This window comes from Lissotriton vulgaris, chromosome 2_1, assembly GCF_964263255.1.
Source record: "Lissotriton vulgaris chromosome 2_1, aLisVul1.2, whole genome shotgun sequence".
NCBI classification, from domain to species: Eukaryota; Metazoa; Chordata; class Amphibia; order Caudata; family Salamandridae; genus Lissotriton; species Lissotriton vulgaris.
This window is the reverse complement of record NC_141687.1, coordinates 1,858,517,945-1,858,538,473: the sequence shown is the minus strand read 5'-3', so window position 1 is coordinate 1,858,538,473 and position 20,529 is coordinate 1,858,517,945. Positions and strand designations below refer to the sequence as shown.

Genomic DNA, 20,529 nt, shown 5'->3' with positions numbered 1-20,529 from the left:
GCCTCCCCGGAAACCTGTGTCTGTTCCAACATTATCTTATTTAGATACACTTACATGGGCACTCTTATCTGTATTCTACTATACTACTCCATCTAACCCTACTATGGCAAAACAATCTAAGGATGGAGCCGATGCCCATGCGCACTACCAACCAAGGGAGGAGTCACCAAGAGACAAAAGACTCTCCAAGAGAAAAACAAAGTGCAATCATCCGAGCCCAACACCAGATGGCGATCTATTCATAATGTACCACTCTGCAGCCCTCTATGCCAAGAACAGATGCATACTGGTAAGTAGCATATTCCTTATGAAACAATGTTGCCACATACCATGGCAGAAATCTTATTTTAAAAATGGTTATTCAGCATCTTTTCTTCTGTTTTGCTAATCCTAGCCTCCTTAATCTAAATTTGAGAGTAATTTGTGGGTAAACTTTAAATGATTATAAATCTGCCGAGCGAAACACTTGTGTATCACGCTGTTTTCCTCTGCATCTCCCCTGTTTCCTGAGAAACAGGGGAGATGCAGAGAATTCTGGCAACTGATGGGGTCGATTGAGACAGTGCGAGTTACATCCTTCCACATTGTAGAACGCCAGATGCAACACAGTATCCAATCAAATAAATGTTACAAAAGGTATGTAACTTTTGTGCAAATTAATGTGATTTTTAATTAACTGCTAGTGCAGTGTATCCTTGAGTAAAATGGGAAAACACCCGTTGTTCACTGGGCCCCTTCTGATCCAAGTACTATATGTCGATGCAAGCAGAACCATGTCTGCCTCTGAACTGCGTGCAGTTGTCTACCTTAAAGGTGTACCTCCAATTAACATTTCATGAAATAATTGCTAGGCTGAAACACTGTCTGCTTTGATTGGCATTACCACTTAAATCTCATGGCCACGATTTGTAATAAATGTAGATTAATTAACTCTGCATTTTTCCACATTACATACGTTTTGATATTGTGACCTGTATGTCTGTGATGTCAAGTCAGAGAAACATACTATGTTGCATTTCGTAATGTACTTGTAGTGGTAGCAAATTTGTTTACTGATCACTTATTTTAATTTTTAGAATTTGAAGATGACCAACTTTTACCATCTAAAAACAGTTTGTGTATCATTTAATAAATTATGTTTATTCTATACTAAATATATTGTACAGTTTTATCAGCCAGTGTTTTCCGGGCTGCGCATGAGTACTTCATCCCTACACTCCTCCATGAATTGTTTATTACTCTTTAAAGAGTCCTGTGGTTGTATTCAAGAATTATAGCTTTTCAGATACAAATAGTAATATTCAATGGAAAAAACGATTTAAGTGGCAGAATGATTCAGTAGGAATTGTCCTTGATAGTAACAAAGCATAAATTACTAGTTTGGTAACCACGCTTCTCATAAACTTTCTAAGAGTTGTCCTTGTTCTGTTAGTTGTGGGTTTATTCTGAGAAAACCGCAGATAGGGTGACGGTGATATTCTTGTAATGTCTTCAGTTCATTGAGTATATGGTGGCTATAAAAAAAGTTCCCATCTGGCACTGATGATATTTCAAGATGTAAAGAGTATGCGAAGTAAAGCCTATCTACATGAATCTTCGTTGCAGACAGGGCTTTCTTTGTTAATGTTCACAGATGACTTGGGACTGCTGCATTAAACAGCTGTGTTTTGTTGTTTGGTTTTGGCAGTACCTTGGATTTGGAACCCCATCGAACCTTGGAAAGGGAAGAAGGGCTGCAGCGGCTGCAGATCTTGCCAACAGCAGTGCAGAGTCCAATGCTGTGCAAGATATTGAAGAGAAGGACCGTCTGCTTAAACACGTGGAAGCCAGGGATCTCATTGAGTTCGGAATGATTCCAGAGTTTGTAGGACGACTGCCTGTGGTGGTTCCACTGCACAGCCTGGATGAGAAAACTCTGGTGCGGATTCTTACTGAGCCTCGGAATGCGGTTGTACCTCAGTACCAGGCACTTTTCAGCATGGACAAGGTTATTATCGCCTCTGTTCTAGAGCCTCTAAAAGACTGAAAAACAGTAGATGATATTTTATTGTCTAGAATAGTAGTTTTGGTTACCGGCATGGGAAATAAATTGCTGGGTCATTATCACCATGTCCTGTTGCCGTCCTATTAGCGTTAGGTGTATGCTCAACACTGTTTCCCCTGGGAAAGCTAAATCTGGAAAATATTGGTGCCACATTTTTTGAGTAGTTATTTAAGTCGAAATTTCGCAGACAGTTCAGCTGTCTGGTTTGCTAACAACATCTTGGAGACATTCGGAAAGCTTCCTTGGTAATCCATTCCGCCCATTGCTTGCCATTGGCTTTGTGTTTTGTTACTCACATGTTCTTGCTTTCAATTAGCTGGCTTTCTTTTTTTTTTTAAGCTGTCCAGCTTGAGTTCGTCACGTCCATTGCCCAATGCACGCATTTCCTTTCTTGTCTTTAGCAAATAATATATCCTGTATAATATCTGAAATCAGTGTTGGTTTTAAGAGTGAGGCGCATTGTCTTTCCATAAAGTGGATGCATGCCATCATCTGGCCAACTGTTATGGAGATAGTGAAGTACCCCTCTTAATATAACTGATTTTCTTTCTTTTCAGTGTGAGTTAAGTATAACTGAGGATGCACTAAAGGCTATTGCCAGATTGGCTTTGGAACGAAAGACCGGTGCAAGAGGCCTTCGATCTATAATGGTAAGCGTGTACCAGCCTTGTGCTTTTGAACAAAGTTATTGTTTTGTAATCTACCAGGATATTTTGAAGACTATTCCAGAATACTCCCATGTCTGGACATAACTGTAAACTAAGAATCTTTGTAACAAAATACCTTGTACATTTGTGCAATTTTTGTATCTTCAACCACTGTGTCTTTGAGTCGACCTTTAAGGCAGCTATGAATTTGAATAGCAAGTTTTTCAGAGAACTGACTTGATGTAGTTCAGGATGCTAAAGATCGTTCCATGCAAGTCTGTAACTGTGGAACCACTATTGTAGTGGCTATGCTAATTACGGAGCAATTGTTAGGATGAAAACTGCATTGCTGTTTGAAACATTTACAAAGAATGCTGAACCTCAGTTGGATTCTCTGGTTTTAGAGTATTGTGAAAAAGTATTGTTACCCTTTTTCTGGCTGTCAGTTTGCCAATCTATAAGATCGTTCCGTAGAATAAGCTTCTAGAGGAACCCAGTATCTCGTCACAGGATGGGGATGACATACCTCAATATTGCTTATTGTAAGGTTTGGAAAGTTCGGTGCATGTGTAATGTAACAGTAGTACATAATTTGCTCACCTTAGTAGCACACCCACTCCCCTTTAATGCTCTTCTACTTTATGCGAGAACGTGGGTCAGGCAATACCTGCGTCCTTGGAGCGCTGGTCAGAGCATATTGAGTGAAAGAGCCTGCATTAAAGCTTTTTAGATTAGTATCATTCTATTTTTAAATGCAGCTAGGCTTCAAGGGACACGAAGGGTTGAAAGCTTTTCTTTTTAAACTTGTCTGGCTCCTACAAAGCATTACTACGAAATGCTATCTCTGTTTTTTTAGAGAAGTGTGTGAAGTTAGGGAACAGACAACCTTTTGGTTGTACCCTAGATGCAATGCGTGCTTAAACACAACGAGGCTTCTTGCAATATTAGCTGTGCTTTCCACTGTAAGAAATCCCGCTGGCATAGAAGAGAGAGGCATTGGGTACATCACAGAATGAACTGCTAAGCCTCCCCTGAGGCCTCTTACATCTTGAGGCCAGAAGCTGTCATTGGTGCTGATGAGGAAGGAGCAGGCCCATCTGGCCTTCCAGCCACCGATGGGATGAGAGTCTAGAGGTGATATCCTCAGAATTCCCAATGTCGAGCAGAGAGAGGTCTAGGCCCGGAAGCACAATTAAGCAAAGAGCAGGTCAACATCTAGGGCCCCTGCCATTTTAACCTCAAAAGAGTCCCCAGACCGAGGCAGAATGCTGCTCAGGGTATCAACTAACTAAAGAGAGTTTTGGCCCATAATCAGTACGGTGGGCCAAATATAACCAAGCATACCATAACACACATGCCAGTACTGATATTCTTTGATCAATCTTTCATTGGAGCACAAGTGACAACTCAATGTGACCCAAAAACATCTGTTTACATTTCTTCTTTGTTTTATTTATGAAAGGTCATTTTTGTTTTTAAAAAATTCGTCGGTTTCTACAAGAATAACGTATAAACTAATACAGAACCACAAACAGAATTTTTGCACATATAATGCAGACACTTTTACAAAAAATTAAATAACCATATCTTTAGACAAGACCAAAATGTGACATAAACAATGCATATGGTGTACAAATACATGTCATGTGTGCTCCAATGAAAGATTGATAAAAGACTATCAGTACTGGCAGGTGTGTTGTTGTATACTCCAAGGTATCAAGCATCCACTTCAAATCCAGACTGAAAAGGTTTTCAGCTTGAGCTCTGCGGGCAGACCGCGTTGGACCCAAAAGGTTCCTTTGATGCCGAACAAGCCTCCACCTAAGACTGCAGGGTCACACTGCCCTTTTTCACCCTGAGGCATAGAGTCCCCAGGTTTGATACCAAAGTCAACACTGAAAGGCCCACTTAGACCTGTCTCTAGGCCTGGACCATTGATGCAGAGTTCTGGCATCCAGATGTCAGAGGTCCTTAACAAGAGACAAACACCGCCACCGATCCCCCTCCAGCCCCCACTACACACAGCCTGCCATGTACCCAATACCTTCGGCTGTGTGCAGCGGGGGCTGGTTGAAGGGCTTGGCTAGCCTCGTACCAGGCTTAATTTGCTAGCTGACCTAAATAGGAGCTTAGAGGGAAAAAATGGACCGGGTCGCCCTCCACTCAAACATTAACCAACAACAAAAGACCCTGTCCAAAGGACGCTACTTGTGTCAGTTACTTATATAATAGGACAGTCTAAACGTACTGATATCTATTATCCTCCCCTACATACTTTTGTTCTGATAAGGGCACATTTCACTGCACTAAGGGCACATTTCACTGCACCTCGTCCATAGTTTTCTTGCAATTAGGAATAAAAACCAAAGGCCAGACCTCCTTGACAGAAACACAGAACACCATATTGAAATGTCTGACACTTCTAATCAATACCAAACGTCCACAACATCAGTATTAGACCAAGTTCTACTTAGGAAAAATGTGCGAGAAACTAATGACACCTCACGGAAACACCACCAACGAGGTAACTGGTATGTAATCTCCAGACAGGCCCCTGTCTCATCATCAGTTGTCATCCGATTCTCAAAGAAAGAGTGTCCAAAACAACAAACCAAACGGTGCAACAAACAGTGGAAGCAGAAGAAATCTGCTAGTGACAAAAGAATTACATAAACAAGTGCATAAAGCACAGCATCCAAATCTCTTTAATAACTTTATTCATAGAGAGATGAATGTCTGCAGTTGAAATTATAAAGGCTGGTAGCTATTCATGCATACCATTACCTATTGCCGACATGTTTCACTGCCACAGCAATTTTGGCAGATTCATCAGGGCTGCACTATATGCTGCCACTCCACTCTTGGACACTTGTTCTGTGTTAACTGTCAAAGAAATAGGCACATATAGGTAGTTAAAAACGTGCACTCTCAACCTAGTCTGCTGTATGTATTAAAAACAATGTGTCAACGTTATTTACCCAAAAGCAGCCTGAATGCTCATACCAGCTGCTTGGGAATCCAATGGGATATAGAAGTACTCCTACAGTGAGTCTCCACCTTCACATTACTTGTATGTATCAATCTGGAGGTATAAAAACACAAGGTCATGCTAGCTATCAGCAGTATTTCAGTGCCGTTAGCATCTTCTTGCACCATTTGGGGCCATCCCCTCCTCAGTAAGAGACACAGTGTGAAGCGCCGTATTTTCCCCGCCACACTTTTCTTACATGTGTAAAGAGCCTCACACAAACACTCATACTGTTGGATGGACAACCAAACATACTGATGACACGAGTTGCCTGGACCGTTTCTCTGCTGATATAAGGTATCGTCCCAAGCCGTCACCACTCACACGCGGTTTTTAGAATCTCACAACTGCCAACAATTCCATTGTTTCTACGCATGCCCCATATTCGAGGCACCTTTTAAACCGCGTACAATTTCACCCATTTAGCTAGTGCAAAATACACGTAGAATCAACAACTCTATGTCTCACCGTGAAGCCGCCCGACAAGCGCCTTGTCTCGTTCGTTATTGTCTATGACCAAATCCTGTATTGATATGCATCCGTGGTGCGTGCAACCGCCCCCGCGTTTTGATCACGTGTGCAACTATCCCCACCATAGCGGCCTTCTTAGAGCAGTAACTCATGACTAAAAAATATATATAAAAAATATATGTATGCCATCTACTTGATTTTACTGCGCAACCGACAGCGTACCGTTGTTCCTAAGACTGCTTTTGTTTACCCATCTAGTATGCGTATTAGAGCGTTTACTTACAAAGGGTACATCGATAAATTAAACCCCCTCGAGATACATAAGTCACGTGATCCGGTATAGGATATGGCGGCCATCTTAGACTGGTCCGAGATAGAACTGTTAGGGATAGGACTTTGATAGGAGCTGCACACATCACAGACTCACAACAGAAGATAGTAAAACCAATGTTTTAGAATAGATTGTCTTATGTTTGGTAGAACCATATTTCAAAAAAATCTTTCAAAAAAAGAAAAGATCCGATATAGTGTGAACACTTAACAAATGTTTTTACCATTATCTTGCATCAAAGAAAGATGTCTGTTATAGCTCAAAATAGGGCGTACACGCCACATATTCGGGCCCATTATCGATTTCATCCACAAGACCACACTCCCCTGAAATATCAGAGTTCAAGGAGGGTAGCTCTGCATTCATTGATACCAAAGGGCAAAGGAAAAAGGCACGGAGCCTACATAGATAAAGTCCAGACATGTCCCACTATGTGTGCTAAGGTACCCTGTCAAGAAACAATACTTGTATGTACTCATTGATATAGTAGAGAATTTTAAAAGTGGGCAGAAAAACTTTGAAAATGGGCAGCAAAGAACGGACGATCACATTACAGTTTGATCCTGTTCCACTCTATAATCTCGTTAAGCCCACATTGATCCGTCTTCTCACTATAAATCCAGCGCACTTCTTTTGAGAGCAAAATACTCTCCATGTTTTGCGGTGTCCCTTTCACCTTTTCCAAAACTGTCCAGGTGAAGGTATGCTTCTCATTAAAACAGTGTTGCACCAATTTTGTCGTTAATTTACCTGCCCTTATAGTGCTTAAGTGCTCTTGCACTCTGTTTTGATTTTACGTGATGTTAGTCCTATGTAGTGTAAACCACATTGGCACGTAAGTCTGTACACCACATGGGTAGTATTGCAATTAATGAATTGATTGAGAAACCATTCTTTGCCTAATGTTAGCAACACACTGGTGTTCCTCTTAGTGAGAGGGCAGACAGAGCAGGTACCGCAAGGGTAGTGACCATTAGGAACAGTAGACAACGGGGCAGTTCTTTCTACAGGCTCACGAGTATGTACAACTTTGTCCTTGAGATTACATGCTCTTTTGAACGCGAATCTCGGTGGCGGCATTTGAAATTCATTGTTTGATAACAGGGGCCAATGTTTTCGAATAGATTCTTATTTTGGTCGCAATGGAATCATATGTCATAACCACTGGGACACACTCTTCTCTTTGCCTAACAACTTTCTCCAAAAGGGCACTGCGTGGTGTGTTAACAGCTCTTTTTAGGTCGAGTTCACTCGAACCTATTGTTGTCAACCCAAAAGCTGACTTTTTACGATCCGGATTCTCAACAGTTCACGTGAAATCACGTGACCACAAGCTCCTTCTTGCACGAGCTTGCATTTCCCCACAGGCTTCCCAATGCCAGCAGCAATCGAAGGCTTCCGCTGCACCGTCCCCCTTCTGCAACTATAACATAAGTGAGTGCCCTTCCGGCGCCCCTGCCCCAAGCACACTAAAGGGGAACCGATGTAGCGTAACGGCAAGAGCTGCTGCCTTTGTGTAATATAACTGGTGCTCATGTAATGCTCTCCAATAATTTTGGGCCGAGTTCACGCTTATATAAAACTGCAAAAAATTACTGCACCACAACTTCCCATATACCTCTATTTAACTTTTATTGATGCTGTACCATACTGTATTTTTAACATGCAGTTGAATGCCAAATCGTTATGCAAGAGCTCAGGCAAGACTGATGACAGACTCACTAATTCTTTGTAGCTACAGTTCCCAGAGTTGTTAAACAGACTATAGAAGCATTTGACCAGTGTGCATCCCAGAGCTTTGAATCACGTCCTAAACCTATACAGGGTGCGTAATGCAGCTGACTCCAGGCCTTGGCATGCAGCTGAAACAAGTAAGGAGGCACTGACAGCAGTACCACAATGGCACCGACTTCAGTTAACACTGTGTGCATGCCTGAAGACTGAATGTATAATAGCTACAATATTAACAGTCATAACATTGGCGTTCTTGCTATTGCGTCTGCAGCTCATGTCAAGTTAATGATATGGAAAGCAACTCATGTCGGATGTGGGTGTGCATGTTTGTCGCGCTTTCAGAACTCAGTGATACCATTTCTTTCAAACTTCATTGCTCTCACTCTCCATCTGTTGACACACGCACTAACCAGGCAGCCCACCCCCTCCCTCTACCACATCAAAGGCAGCCCAGCCTCCTTCCCCCAGCGTGCGCTCTGCCTCAGGCCAGCATCTCTCCTCCCATAATTATTCATTGCAGGCCCTGCAATTATTCATTGCAGGGCCTGCGTCTCATCACCCTTCCTCCCAGTCCCCACAAGCAGGCTTCTCCAGTGGCTGCATGCAAATCTGAGCCCCAACCTCTCTGACATCGCATCTCTCTTTCCATTTGTCTTCCCCAGTCTCTATCTTTCTTTCTGACTATTTTTTTTTCGTCTATCTTTTTTCTCTCTCTGTCGATTGGCCTCTGCCCGCCTGCGCCCCTGTGCCTTTCAGCCTTGTGGGGGTTATCTAAGCAGCTGTCAGTTTCCACTGCTTCCACTTCGCTGCAGCTATCGGTGTGTATTTGTCAGGCACTCGGTTCCTGTTGCTTTCTGTTTGTAGTCCACCGGTGACTGACAGTCACTCTCTGCCCCTGTGCTGATATGCCTGCCAGTATCTTCCTCAGTTTATTGGCGTCGGTCTTTACTCTACTCCTTCTGTCCTGGCATTTCATTTCACTTCTGAGACATATTTAGGGTAAACAGGGCTCTGTGACACCCTCAGCCTCATACTTAAACTACCGCTGAATGTGCTCACCCCTCAGCCTGGCCGCCATGTTAGCCCTCACTCTACCGCCCTCATTGTACCGCCCTCATTCTACCGCCCTCATTCTACCGCCCTCACTCTACTACTCTACTGCCCTCACTCGACCGCCCTCTACCACCCTCACTCTACCACCCTCACTCTACCACCCTCACTCTACCGCCCTCACTCTACCACTCTACCGCCCTCACTCTACTGCCCTCATTCTACCACTCGACAGCCCTCACACTCCAAATACCACTCAGTGCCACATAATTACAAGCCACATAATTACACTGCACTCAATGCAACTTACACTCCAAATACCACTCAGTGCCACATAATTACACAGCACTCAATGCAACATACACTCCAAATACCACTCAGTGCCACTTAATTACACGCCACATAATTACACTGCGCTCAATGCAACATACACTCCAAATACCACTCAGTGCCACATAATTACAAGCCACATAATTACACTGCACTCAATGCAACACACACTCCAAATACCACTCAGTGCCACATAATTTCATGCCACATAATTATACTGCACTCAATTCAACATACACTCCAAATACGACTAGGTGCCACATGATTACACGCAACATAATTACACTCTACTCAATGCCACATAAATACACTTAATCTGTCGAACACTTAATCTGTCGAACGAACTATCGCCCTCACTCTGTCTATCTATCACACTCTATCCACTCTCCCCTCCCTCTCTCAAATCCCACTCTCTCCTCACTCACTCCTCTCTCCCCTCTCCTCACTCACCCCTCTCCTCTCCCCATCTCACCACTACACTCCCTCTCCAATCCCTCTCTCTCTCCTCACTCGCCTCTCTCTCCTCTCCTCACTCACCCCTCTCCTCACTCTCTCCAGGCCTGACTCTCTCCTCCCCTCTCACCACTCTCACCTCTCCCCTCTACTCTCCCCTCTCCCCTCTCCTAATTGCATTTTTTCACGGCCGCCAGGCCGTGACACCACATCAAAGGGCTTCTCCTCCCCTAATTATTTTTTTCCGGCCGGCCGTACTTTGTTTCACGCACGCCATACAACATACAACCACACATACAACCACAAGCCCAACCACACCGTCAGTGCACAATATCACCAGGCACAGACACCATCAGTCGTCAGTGCATGCTTTCACCGGGCACAAACACCACCAGCCGTCAGTGCACGCTTCCACCAGGCACACACCACCAGCCGTCAGTGCACGCTTTCACCAGCCACACACACACACCACCAGCCATCAGTGCACGCTTTCGCAGGGCACAAACACCACCAGCTGTCAGTGCACACTTCCATCAGGCACACAACACCAGACGTCAGTGCACTCTTTCTCCAGGCACACACACACCACCAGCCATCAGTGCACGCTTTCACCAGTCACACACACACCACCAGCCGTCGGTGCACGCTTTCACCAGGCACACACCACCAGCGTCAGTGCACGCTTTCACCAGGCACACACACACCACCAGTCGTCAGTCCACGCTTCCACCAGGCACACACCACCTGCCGGCAGTGCACACTTCCACCACAGCACCACCACAGCACCACTCAGCACCACTACAGCATCACTCAGGGGCACCACAACATCACTATGCGCTACAACAGCATCACTGAACGCCACAGCATCACTTGTCCCCAAAACAACATCACTCAATGCCACCACAGCATCAATTTGTGCAACCATTCAACAACAACTGGTTCAAATATTTTCTGTCAATGTTACAAGCTTTATTACAAATGTCATAAAAAGTTGTTAAATGTTTTCACTTCTGTTCTTGTTAAAACATTGTGATTTGTCAGATCAATACATGTAAGACAGGGGAAAACTAAACATGTACCTTTACTAATGCTATAGATGTAACATTTGCTAACTTTATAACTATTGGCATTTCTAATAACAAAATTAATATTTTTATATTTTGAAAAACAAACAAAAATTAAATTTTTTTTACATTTTACACACCAAAAGCTCAAACTTTTCTATTGCGAGACCTATTGCATTGCAAATGCTTGTTTTGGCTTATTTCGCAACTTTTTTGGGGTACTTCCGATTTATACGTTTATTGGTCAGTTCTTCTGATTGATCCAAAAAAGTGTTTGTCGAGGAACAATTCCGCCTGTATCTCAAAAACTGACCCACCGGCAGGTTATCTCTCAATGCCCTGGGGTGGAAGGAATCATAAGAATGCAGAGAGTTCCTGTCCGTGGGCTTCTGATGTACACAGGTATTAATCTTATCATCTCTGTATTCAATGCCAAGGTCCAGATATACTGCCTTGTGTCTGTCGTAGGTCCAGGTGAATTTTAAATTCGCATCTTGCTCATTGAGCCAGTTCGGAAAGCTCAGTAGGTCCTCCTCCGTGCCTGACCAGATGCAGAGCACGTCATCTATATATCTCTTCCAGAGACGTAAATTGCTCTGGAAGGGGTTGTTATTGGGATAGATGACGTGCTCCTCAAACTGACTGACATAAATACATGCCAGGTTAGGAGCCATAGTGGCCCCCATTGAAGTCCCCGAGATCTGGAGATAGAGCTGGTCCTTGTAGCAGAAATAGTTTCTTGTGAGGGCCAATTCAATGCACTGAAGTACAAATGCCTGGGTGGTATCATAAAACCATTCCTGGTCACCCAGGGCGCGGGCTGCTGCCACCAGCGCCCGGTCCTGGGGTATGCAAGTGTACAAGGATTCAATGTCAATCGTGACAAAGAACTCTTGAGTGGGGTCATATTGCATGTCCTCCAAGATGTTGAGAACATGTTATGTTATGTTATATTAATTTATTATGCGCACAGATACTCCAGCCAAGGAGCGTCCCGGCGCAGAGACAAGGTAGAACATAACACAACAGGAGAATGAAAACATAAAAGCAGCTAAAACAGGAATGTTTTTATAGCCCTCCGGAAAGTCAAGAGGTCCTCCATCAGACGGATTTCAACAGGAAGGGAGTTCCATGCTGACGCGGCCTTTACACTAAACGAGCGGCCTCCCATGCGACTGAGCCTGAATCTGGGGACCACAGCAAGGGCCAAGCCCTGGGAACGAAGGGTACGGGTGGGAACGTAAAAGGAGAGACAGCTAGATAAGATTTCCGGGCCAATACCTCTCAGAATCTTAAAGGCAAGGCACAGAACCTTAAAGAGGATGCGCTTCCTTGCAGGGAGCCAATGTAGGGAACGAAGGACACCTGCCACCGAACTGAATCTGGGCAGCCCGACAATCGCCCTAGCCGCAGCATTCTGAACCCGCTGCAGACGGGTTAACTCGGCCTGGTTGGCCCCAGCCAGAAGAGAGCTGGCATAATCCAGGCGGGAGATGATAGTTGCCTGGATCACCAGCTGCCTGGTCGGGGCGTCAAAGAACTTGAGAACAGGTCTCAAGCCCCTTAGCAATCCAAAACAACAGGCCGCAGTTTTTTTGGTGTGCCCTACAAAGGAGAGGCCCGCATCCAGCCAAATCCCCAGGTTTTTTACCTCCGATACCGGGGTCGGAGTGGGTCCCAGCTCTGAGGGCCACCATTGGTCACCCCACAACTCCACTCCCTTACCGACAACCATCACCTCCGTTTTTGTGGCATTTAGCTGGAGACAGTTGCCTGTCAACCAGCTAGCCACCGCCTTCAGTCCAGACTGAAACCTGGGGGCCTCAATCTCCGCATCCCCGCTGAGAGTAACCGCCAGCTGTGTGTCGTCGGCATATGAGACCAAAGTTAGGCCCCACTGCCTAGCGACATCAGCCAGCGGTCTCACGTAAAGGTTGAACAACGTGGGACTCAGCGAGGACCCTTGCGGAACCCCCATGGCCAGCGGTTTGAAATTGGACTTGAAGGGAGGGATGGCAACACAGAAGGAGCGGTCATCTAGAAAGGAGCGGAACCATTGCAACACCTGGCCGCCAATGCCAGTCTCCTCAAGCCGATGCAGGAGGATGCTGTGGTCTACCGTGTCAAAGGCGGCGCTGAGGTCTAATAATATGAGCGCCGCCGTTTGACCAGCATCCAACCTTGCACGGAGATGTTCCACCATCACAAGTAACGCGGTCTCTGTGCTGTGACCGGCACGAAATCCGTTTTGTGTGGGATCGAGGGCATTGGTCCGTACAAGATGTTCAGACAGGGCCAGATTGACATGGGCCTCTGTAATTTTGGCTGGCCAGGGTAGCAACGAAATGGGGCGATAACTTTCGGGCTTGGACGGGTCCAGGGAGGGCTTTTTGATAATTGGGGACACCACAGCTTGCTTCCACTTAGCTCGAACTACTCCCGTTTCCAAGGAAAGGTTGACAAGGGAACATACAGCTGCACGTCCCATAAAAGCCTGATCTCGAAAGAGAGCAGGCCTTACTGGATCAGATGGAGATCCAGATTTGACTTGCAACGCAAGTTTGTCAAACCCGTCCAAGGTGAGGGGGGGAAGACAAGCAGAGTAGTCTGATGGTGGGTCCCACTGGTGCTTTCCCAACCGGACCCTATGCTAGGGAATGTCCGATAGATAGCTTGGACTTTCCCCAGGAAATAAGAGGCAAGGGATTCACAGTGGGAAAGGGAACTTACGGTCGTAGAGGTAGTCCGCTTTGCCATGAGATCTTTTACGGCCTTAAAAATGGCTTTCGACGAATTAGTACTGTTCCGGAATTCTGCGGCATAAAAAGCCGCTCGAGCTTGACAGATAGCCCGATGGTAGAGCTTGACGGACCTGGCATATGCAGCTTTTAAATCAGCCCCATAGGTCTTCCTCCAGGCCCTCTCAGCCCGTCTACAGGCACCCTTCAGAGCCCGAAGGGCGCCATCGTACCAGGGACTCGACTCTCTAGAGTTGATTTTAGTTGATACAATAGGTATCAGAGTCCAAGGCCCTAGTGATCCAGGAACAGAAGAGGTCATACCCCTTTTCTACATCCGTCAAAGGACCCAGCGGCTCCTCTAGTAGAAGACGATGGAAGTCTTCTAACCTAAGTTTCTTCCAGGCCCTCTTCTGAACCCGTCTAGCCGAGGAGATGGAAGGGGTGGCTGAGACAGGGCAAAGGATGGACACCAAGAAGTGGTCTGTCCATTTCACCGGCAAGATGGAGGTGATTTTAGTCCCCGGCAGATTGGTAAACAGGGGATCTAAAATATGCCCCCCCGAATGGGTAGGCTGGGAGACCAACTGGGGAAGTTGAAAGGCCTCTAGGTCAGAGGAGATGGAACGCACTGTCAGGCCTGAGAGGGTGTCGAAATGCAGATTCAAATCGCCCATGATGGAAAAGTTGGCACAATCTGCGACCAAAGGGCCAACAATGTCGGGGAAAGCATTTCTAAACACCACATCGCTGCCGGGCGGACGATAGACGACCATCCCGGAAAGCGTAAATTCAGGGCTGACAGAGACCTTGAACAAGGCACTTTCGCACCCAGGGATATTTAGGGCACTCCAGACACAGGAATAAGTGGACCTTACTACTAAAGCTATACCCCCACCTCTGGACACCCTATTCAAGGTGTACATAGAATAGCCGGGTGGGCAGGCTAGATTTGAAATAGCGGTGTCCGCATCCTGTAGCCAAGTTTCAGTCATGGCAAATATGTCCGGGGCTTCCTCCTCAATAAGGTCAAAGATGTTCTGATAATGTTTCAACGCAGACCTGACATTCAGGTTCAGGATCCGCAAGGAGGAAGGAAAATCTGTAGTACGGCGGGTCGCCGGGAAGTTAGTACTAGGGAGAGGACTCGGAGAGCCGAGAGCCCACCCATTACAAGGACAATGGTATGGGCCTCGCAATGGGTCTACCGGTGGAAGGGCACAACTACGGCTTACCTGACCGATGGCAAACAGGCACTCCCGCGAATATGACAGCATGGCGGCAGTAAGATGGAGTATTAGTCGTTACCAGAGTCCCACGAAGTCCAGCGTGTCCTTAGCGCGGACGGGCGCAGACGGGCAGGACTCTGGCACGACTCCGGCCACGCGAGGACACGCCCGCTGCGCGATCCCGCTGCGCTAGGGGAGGAGCTTTAAATAGGTGTTCCCAGGCGGCACATGCGCACTCAAGCGCTATCTGATGGAAACGCCTCACTCCACTCACCCCACTCCAAGATGTCCGCCAAAAACGAGCAGGGCACCCACCCCAGGACCAGACCCGCCCAAACGGCGGTGAAGGGGCACAATTTATGGTGCAAGAAAGGGGCAGTTTTAAAAAGGGTCACATTGGTGGTGTCCTTGACAAAAGATTTCTGATTCACCACTGATTCTCTCCAAAAAAAAAGTCTGCGTACTGTGAAAGTGGTTCTAGGACAGATTGAATCCCAGAAACAATAGGACGTCCCGGTGGTGGACGTGTAGGTTTGTGGATTTTGGGAAGTATGTAAAAGGACGGAGTCCTGGAGTTGGTATTTACCAGGAACTCCGCCTCTTTAACCAAAATCCATTTCTTTTCCTTTGCTGTCCCTACCATCTCACGTATATTTTTCAGTAGATCTTCCAAGGGATCACGGCTTAGTGGCTGGTAATTTGTCCTTTCGCTCAAAAGGCGCATCACTTCAGCATCATAGTCTACAGAATTCAGGAGGACAATCTCCCCGCCCTTATCTGCTGACTTAATCGTCTAATTATTATTGTTTTGTAGGCTCTTAACGGCCTCCCAGTCGTCCTCGGTCATATTCTTGTATTCAAACTTTCTCTGTGTATTCTCAATTCTTTCTATTTCCTGCAACACCAGAGACTCAAAAACTACCACCTCTGGGCCAATAGAAGAAGATGGAGGACAGAAAGTAGAAGGTTTTCTCAAGTCTGTACAAAACAATACGGCTTCCTCAGTTTTTTTGTTTTTAAAGAACTTTTTGAGTTTAATCTTCCTCATAGTTTCGTGGAACTCAAGCCTACATTTAAAGGCATCATGAGAAGGGGTTGGAATGAACCCAAGTCCTTTGTTAAGCACTCTCTCTTCATTCCCTGTAAGAGTGTGATCTGAGAGATTCACTACGATACTGTCCCTCATTTCTGTATCCTGCCTCTGCTGAGGATCATTCTGGGCGAGAATTTTTGCCATTGTGGGCGTTGCTGGTTGGGCAGGTTGGGCTGATTGCCTCAGCCTCTGCACCCTCCTGCCTGACCTCCACCTTGATGCTTGTTCCTTTGGCCCTGGGACAAAAAAGACCACAGTAAGGCACCCAAATCCTCGTTGCTTCGATTCTGTTGGTTAAATCTCACCCGGTTACCCTGTGGTGTATCTTCTTGTTCCTCACTGGAAGTATTTTCAAATGTCCAGTGGTTTGGGGTCCGTCTAATTTGTTGCCTTGCCCCTCGAACCCTCTGTCGCCCACCAAAGGTCTTAGGATCTTGTGGTGTCTGATAGTATTCGTCTTTTACATAAGGGAACGCCCACTCATGTGTGAATCTCTCCAAATTTCGGGTTAAACCTTTCAATTTCTGGATAACCATATAATTTCAGTAATCAGTCAGATGGTCTTGAATCTTTTTCAATTGCTCTTTGGTATCAAGCAGGGTGGTATCACGCTGTATCGTTTCTTCAAGTTCAAGGATTTCCTTTAGAAGTTCCTCACTCAACCTTTTAGCGGTACTAATGATTAGAATGAGCCAATCCCTGGTACATTTATTTGCAATAAAACTCTAGTCAAGTCTAAACTTGCTATCCTCCAAGAATATCCGGGGTTCTATTCTCACCAAAAGACTCGCTGGGGCTGCTCCAGCTGTATAGTATTCGGTCATTAAAGCTCCATGCAGAGCAATCCTGACCTGTCTCTTTTTAGACGTTCCCATTCCTCCCTAGCTGTAGTAGTACCTAGCAAGGGAGTGTCAGGTAAGAGTGAGGGGCCTGCTAAAATGGCAGCTATCTGCTTATCTGTAAAAGCTAGGCAGTTTTTATCCATTGATACTCGATATACAGGAAACTCAAACCTAAACATACACCAAAAACAACGTTGCTCACACACACCACACACATACAGCAGGGTACTTCAAAGGTAGAACCTGGAGAGAGGTGCTACTCAGGGTAGTTTGCACACACGACCTCAAACAAAATCCTCCTCACCGGGGGAAAAGACTCTCAAGGCTGATCCGCCGTACAAAACTGTCTGACCTAAATAGGAGCTTAGAGGGGAAAAAATGGACCGGGTCGCCCTCCACTCAAACATTAACCAACAACAAAAGACCCTGTCCAAAGGACGCTACTTGTGTCAGTTACTTATATAATAGGACAGTCTAAATGTACTGATAACTATTATCCTCCCCTACATACTTTTGTTCTGATAAGGGGACATTTCACTGCACCTCGTCCATAGTTTTCTTGCAATTAGGAATAAAAACCAAAGGCCAGACCTCCTTGACAGCAACCATATAGAAATGTCTGACACTTCTAATCAATACCAAACTTCCACAACATCAGTGTTAGACCAAGTTCTACTTAGAAAAAATGTGCGAGAAACGAATGACACCTCACAGAAACACCACCAACGGGGTAACTGGTATGTAATCTCCAGACAGGCCCCTGTCTCATCATCGGTTGTCATCCGATTCTCAAAGAAAGAGGAGAAAGAGTGTCCCAAACAACAAACCAAACGGTGCAACAAACAGTGGAAGCAGAAGAAATCTGTTAGTGACAAAAGAATTACATAAACAAGTGCATAAAACACAGCATCCAAAACTCTTTAATAACTTTATTCATAGAGATATGAATGTCTGCAGTTGAAATTAAAAAGGCTGGTAGCTATTCATGCATACCATTACCTATTGCCGACATGTTTCACTGCCACAGCAATTTTGACAGATTCATCAGGGCTGCACTATATGCTGCCACTCCACTCTTGGACACTTGTTCTGTGTTAACTGTCAAAGAAATAGGCACATATAGGTAGTTACAAACGTGCAATCTTACCCTAGTCTGCTGTATGTATTAAAAACAATGTGTCAACGTTATTTACCCAAAAGCAGCCTGAATGCTCATACCAGCTGCTTGGGAATCCAATGGGATATAGAAGTACTCCTACAGTGAGTCTCTACCTTCACATTACTTGTATGTATCAATCTGGAGGTATAAAAACACAAGGTCATGCTAGCTATCAGCAGTATTTCAGTGCTGTTAGCATCTTCTTGCACCATTCGGGGCCATCCCCTCCTCAGTAAGAGACACAGTGTGAAGCCCCGTAGTTTCCCCGCCACACTTCTCTTACATGTGTAAAGAGCCTCACACAAACACTCATACTGTTGGATGGACACCCAAACATACTGATGACACGAGTTGCCTGGACCGTTTCTCTGCTGATATAAGGTATCGCCCCAAGCCGTCACCACTCATACACAGTTTTTAGAATATCACAACCACCAACAATTCCGTTGTCTCTACGCATGCCCCCCATATTCGAGGCACATTTTAAACCGCGTACAATTTCACCGATTTAGCTAGTGCAAAATACACATATAATCAGCAACTCTACGTCTCACCGTGAAGCCGCCCGACAAGAGCCTTGTCTCGTTCGTTATTGTCTATGACCAAATCCCGTATTGATATGCGACTAGTTCGGCTTACTTACGTGTAAGGTCATGACTGATTTGTGATCAACATATGATTCAGAAAGCCAGAAGTATTTAAGTGCCACAGGCATAGTTCTAACCTATATGTGTGGTGGTTAAACAAGGTCAGTTTACTGGAGGATCGGGAAGAACACTCGGATCCTGTTTCGGAGCATGACTCAGAGTATGACGCCGAAGATGAAGAGATATTGGAAGAAGAAGAAAACGTCGTCAATAAGGTAGGAGACGACGCAGAGGCCCTTGGGGCCGTATAAGATAGCTCAGGCGAGGAGCTAGGCCCAACCATTGATACGGGGGCCGACGATGAAGTACTCGATGAGGCTCAGGTCGAGGGATCGCCACGAGGCCTTACCCAAGATCTATCGAATCGTTCTACAGCCCCGCATAAAGGCCCGGCTAAGGACATATATAAAGAGCCATCGGTATCGAAAATGCCATCGGTCGATCCAAAGAAATTGAAACCGAAAGCATCACTACCAAAAACGAAACCAAAAGTGCAGCTTACTCTGGTCGGTTCCAAGGCCTCAAACCCCTCGGAGCCTAAGAAACAGAAGAAGGCCATCGATACCGAGAAGTTCAAAAAGGTCATCGAGCCGAAGGTTGGGGCACCGAAGACCAAGGTCAAGGCTGTCGAACCAAAGAAGTCGGCGCCAAAAAGAGTTGACGCAGACAAAAGGCTCGAACCGACAGAGGAGGTCGATCCTCTGACAAGGCCCGAAACCAAGACAAAGACTGGCTCCAAGGACCCTGTCGAGTCGACGCAGCCGACCTCATTCGTATCCAAACAGGTGTTGCAGTCCCTCCAACGCATCAAAGAAAAGGCTGCAGCGGTCAGACCAAAGAAGGCCCCAACCCCGAAGTTGGTCGGAAAAATTCAGACCGCATCGACACCAATCAAATTCGGGTTGCCACCGATGGTGCGACCGAAAATGTTCGAACCGAAAAAAGGTAACGGAGCTATTAAAGGAGTGTCGATGGGACTAGGGGCTACAGAGGAGCCTGAAGAACAGGAGTCGAGGCAGTTCATCGACTCGGACACTGGTAGACTATCCATGTATAAGAGGAAAATATTACCAGAAACACCCATGGAGTCATATAAGATTCCATTAATGAAGAAGAGGGATTCAACCACATCACCAGTTCTTGTGGAACCTCTGCAGTCCTATGGACAAGAACCTCAGTCTTTTTCACCTACATACTCCGATGTGGATGCAGGGGATGACGATAATGAGGATGACACTTATCATGTGGACACTGATCCCGACGATCAGAACGAACCATGGGCAGACCCAGCTGAGCCAAGGGATCCACAGAATGCCCCTGACACACATACATACAATGTAAAAACTTCTCCTACTGAGGACACTACTGCCTTTAACGCCCTTATTGAAAGAGCGGCAGGTAACCATGATGTGCAACTGCATGCTGACCCTATTGAGGAAGATTTTCTGGTCGACACCTTTTCCACTTCGGAAAGAACCGTCAAGACTCTGCCCATGCTGAAAGGGGTCCTTAAGCATGCTGATGACATTTTTAAGGAGACCACCAGAGCAAGGGTGTTAAACCCTAGAATTGAAAAAAAATATTGACCGGCACCTGTGGACCCTACTTATATAAGAGGACAGTTGCCATTGGACTCATTAGTTGTTTCTAATGCACGTAAGAGAGCAAA

The 20,529-nt window shown here is 45.7% G+C and overlaps 1 protein-coding gene across 2 annotated transcripts in view; it reads left to right on the top strand.

Moving 5' to 3' along the window:
• The window catches only part of CLPX (caseinolytic mitochondrial matrix peptidase chaperone subunit X), a 544,085-nt gene that overhangs the window by 500,479 nt on the left and 23,077 nt on the right, over positions 1-20,529 (top strand). For both annotated transcript variants that reach the window (XM_086958044.1, XM_086958043.1), the window contains 2 exons: positions 1,688-1,987; positions 2,602-2,694. In XM_086958044.1, coding sequence (XP_086814170.1) covers positions 1,688-1,987; positions 2,602-2,694 — 393 coding nt within the window. The remainder of the gene's footprint in view (positions 1-1,687; positions 1,988-2,601; positions 2,695-20,529) is intronic.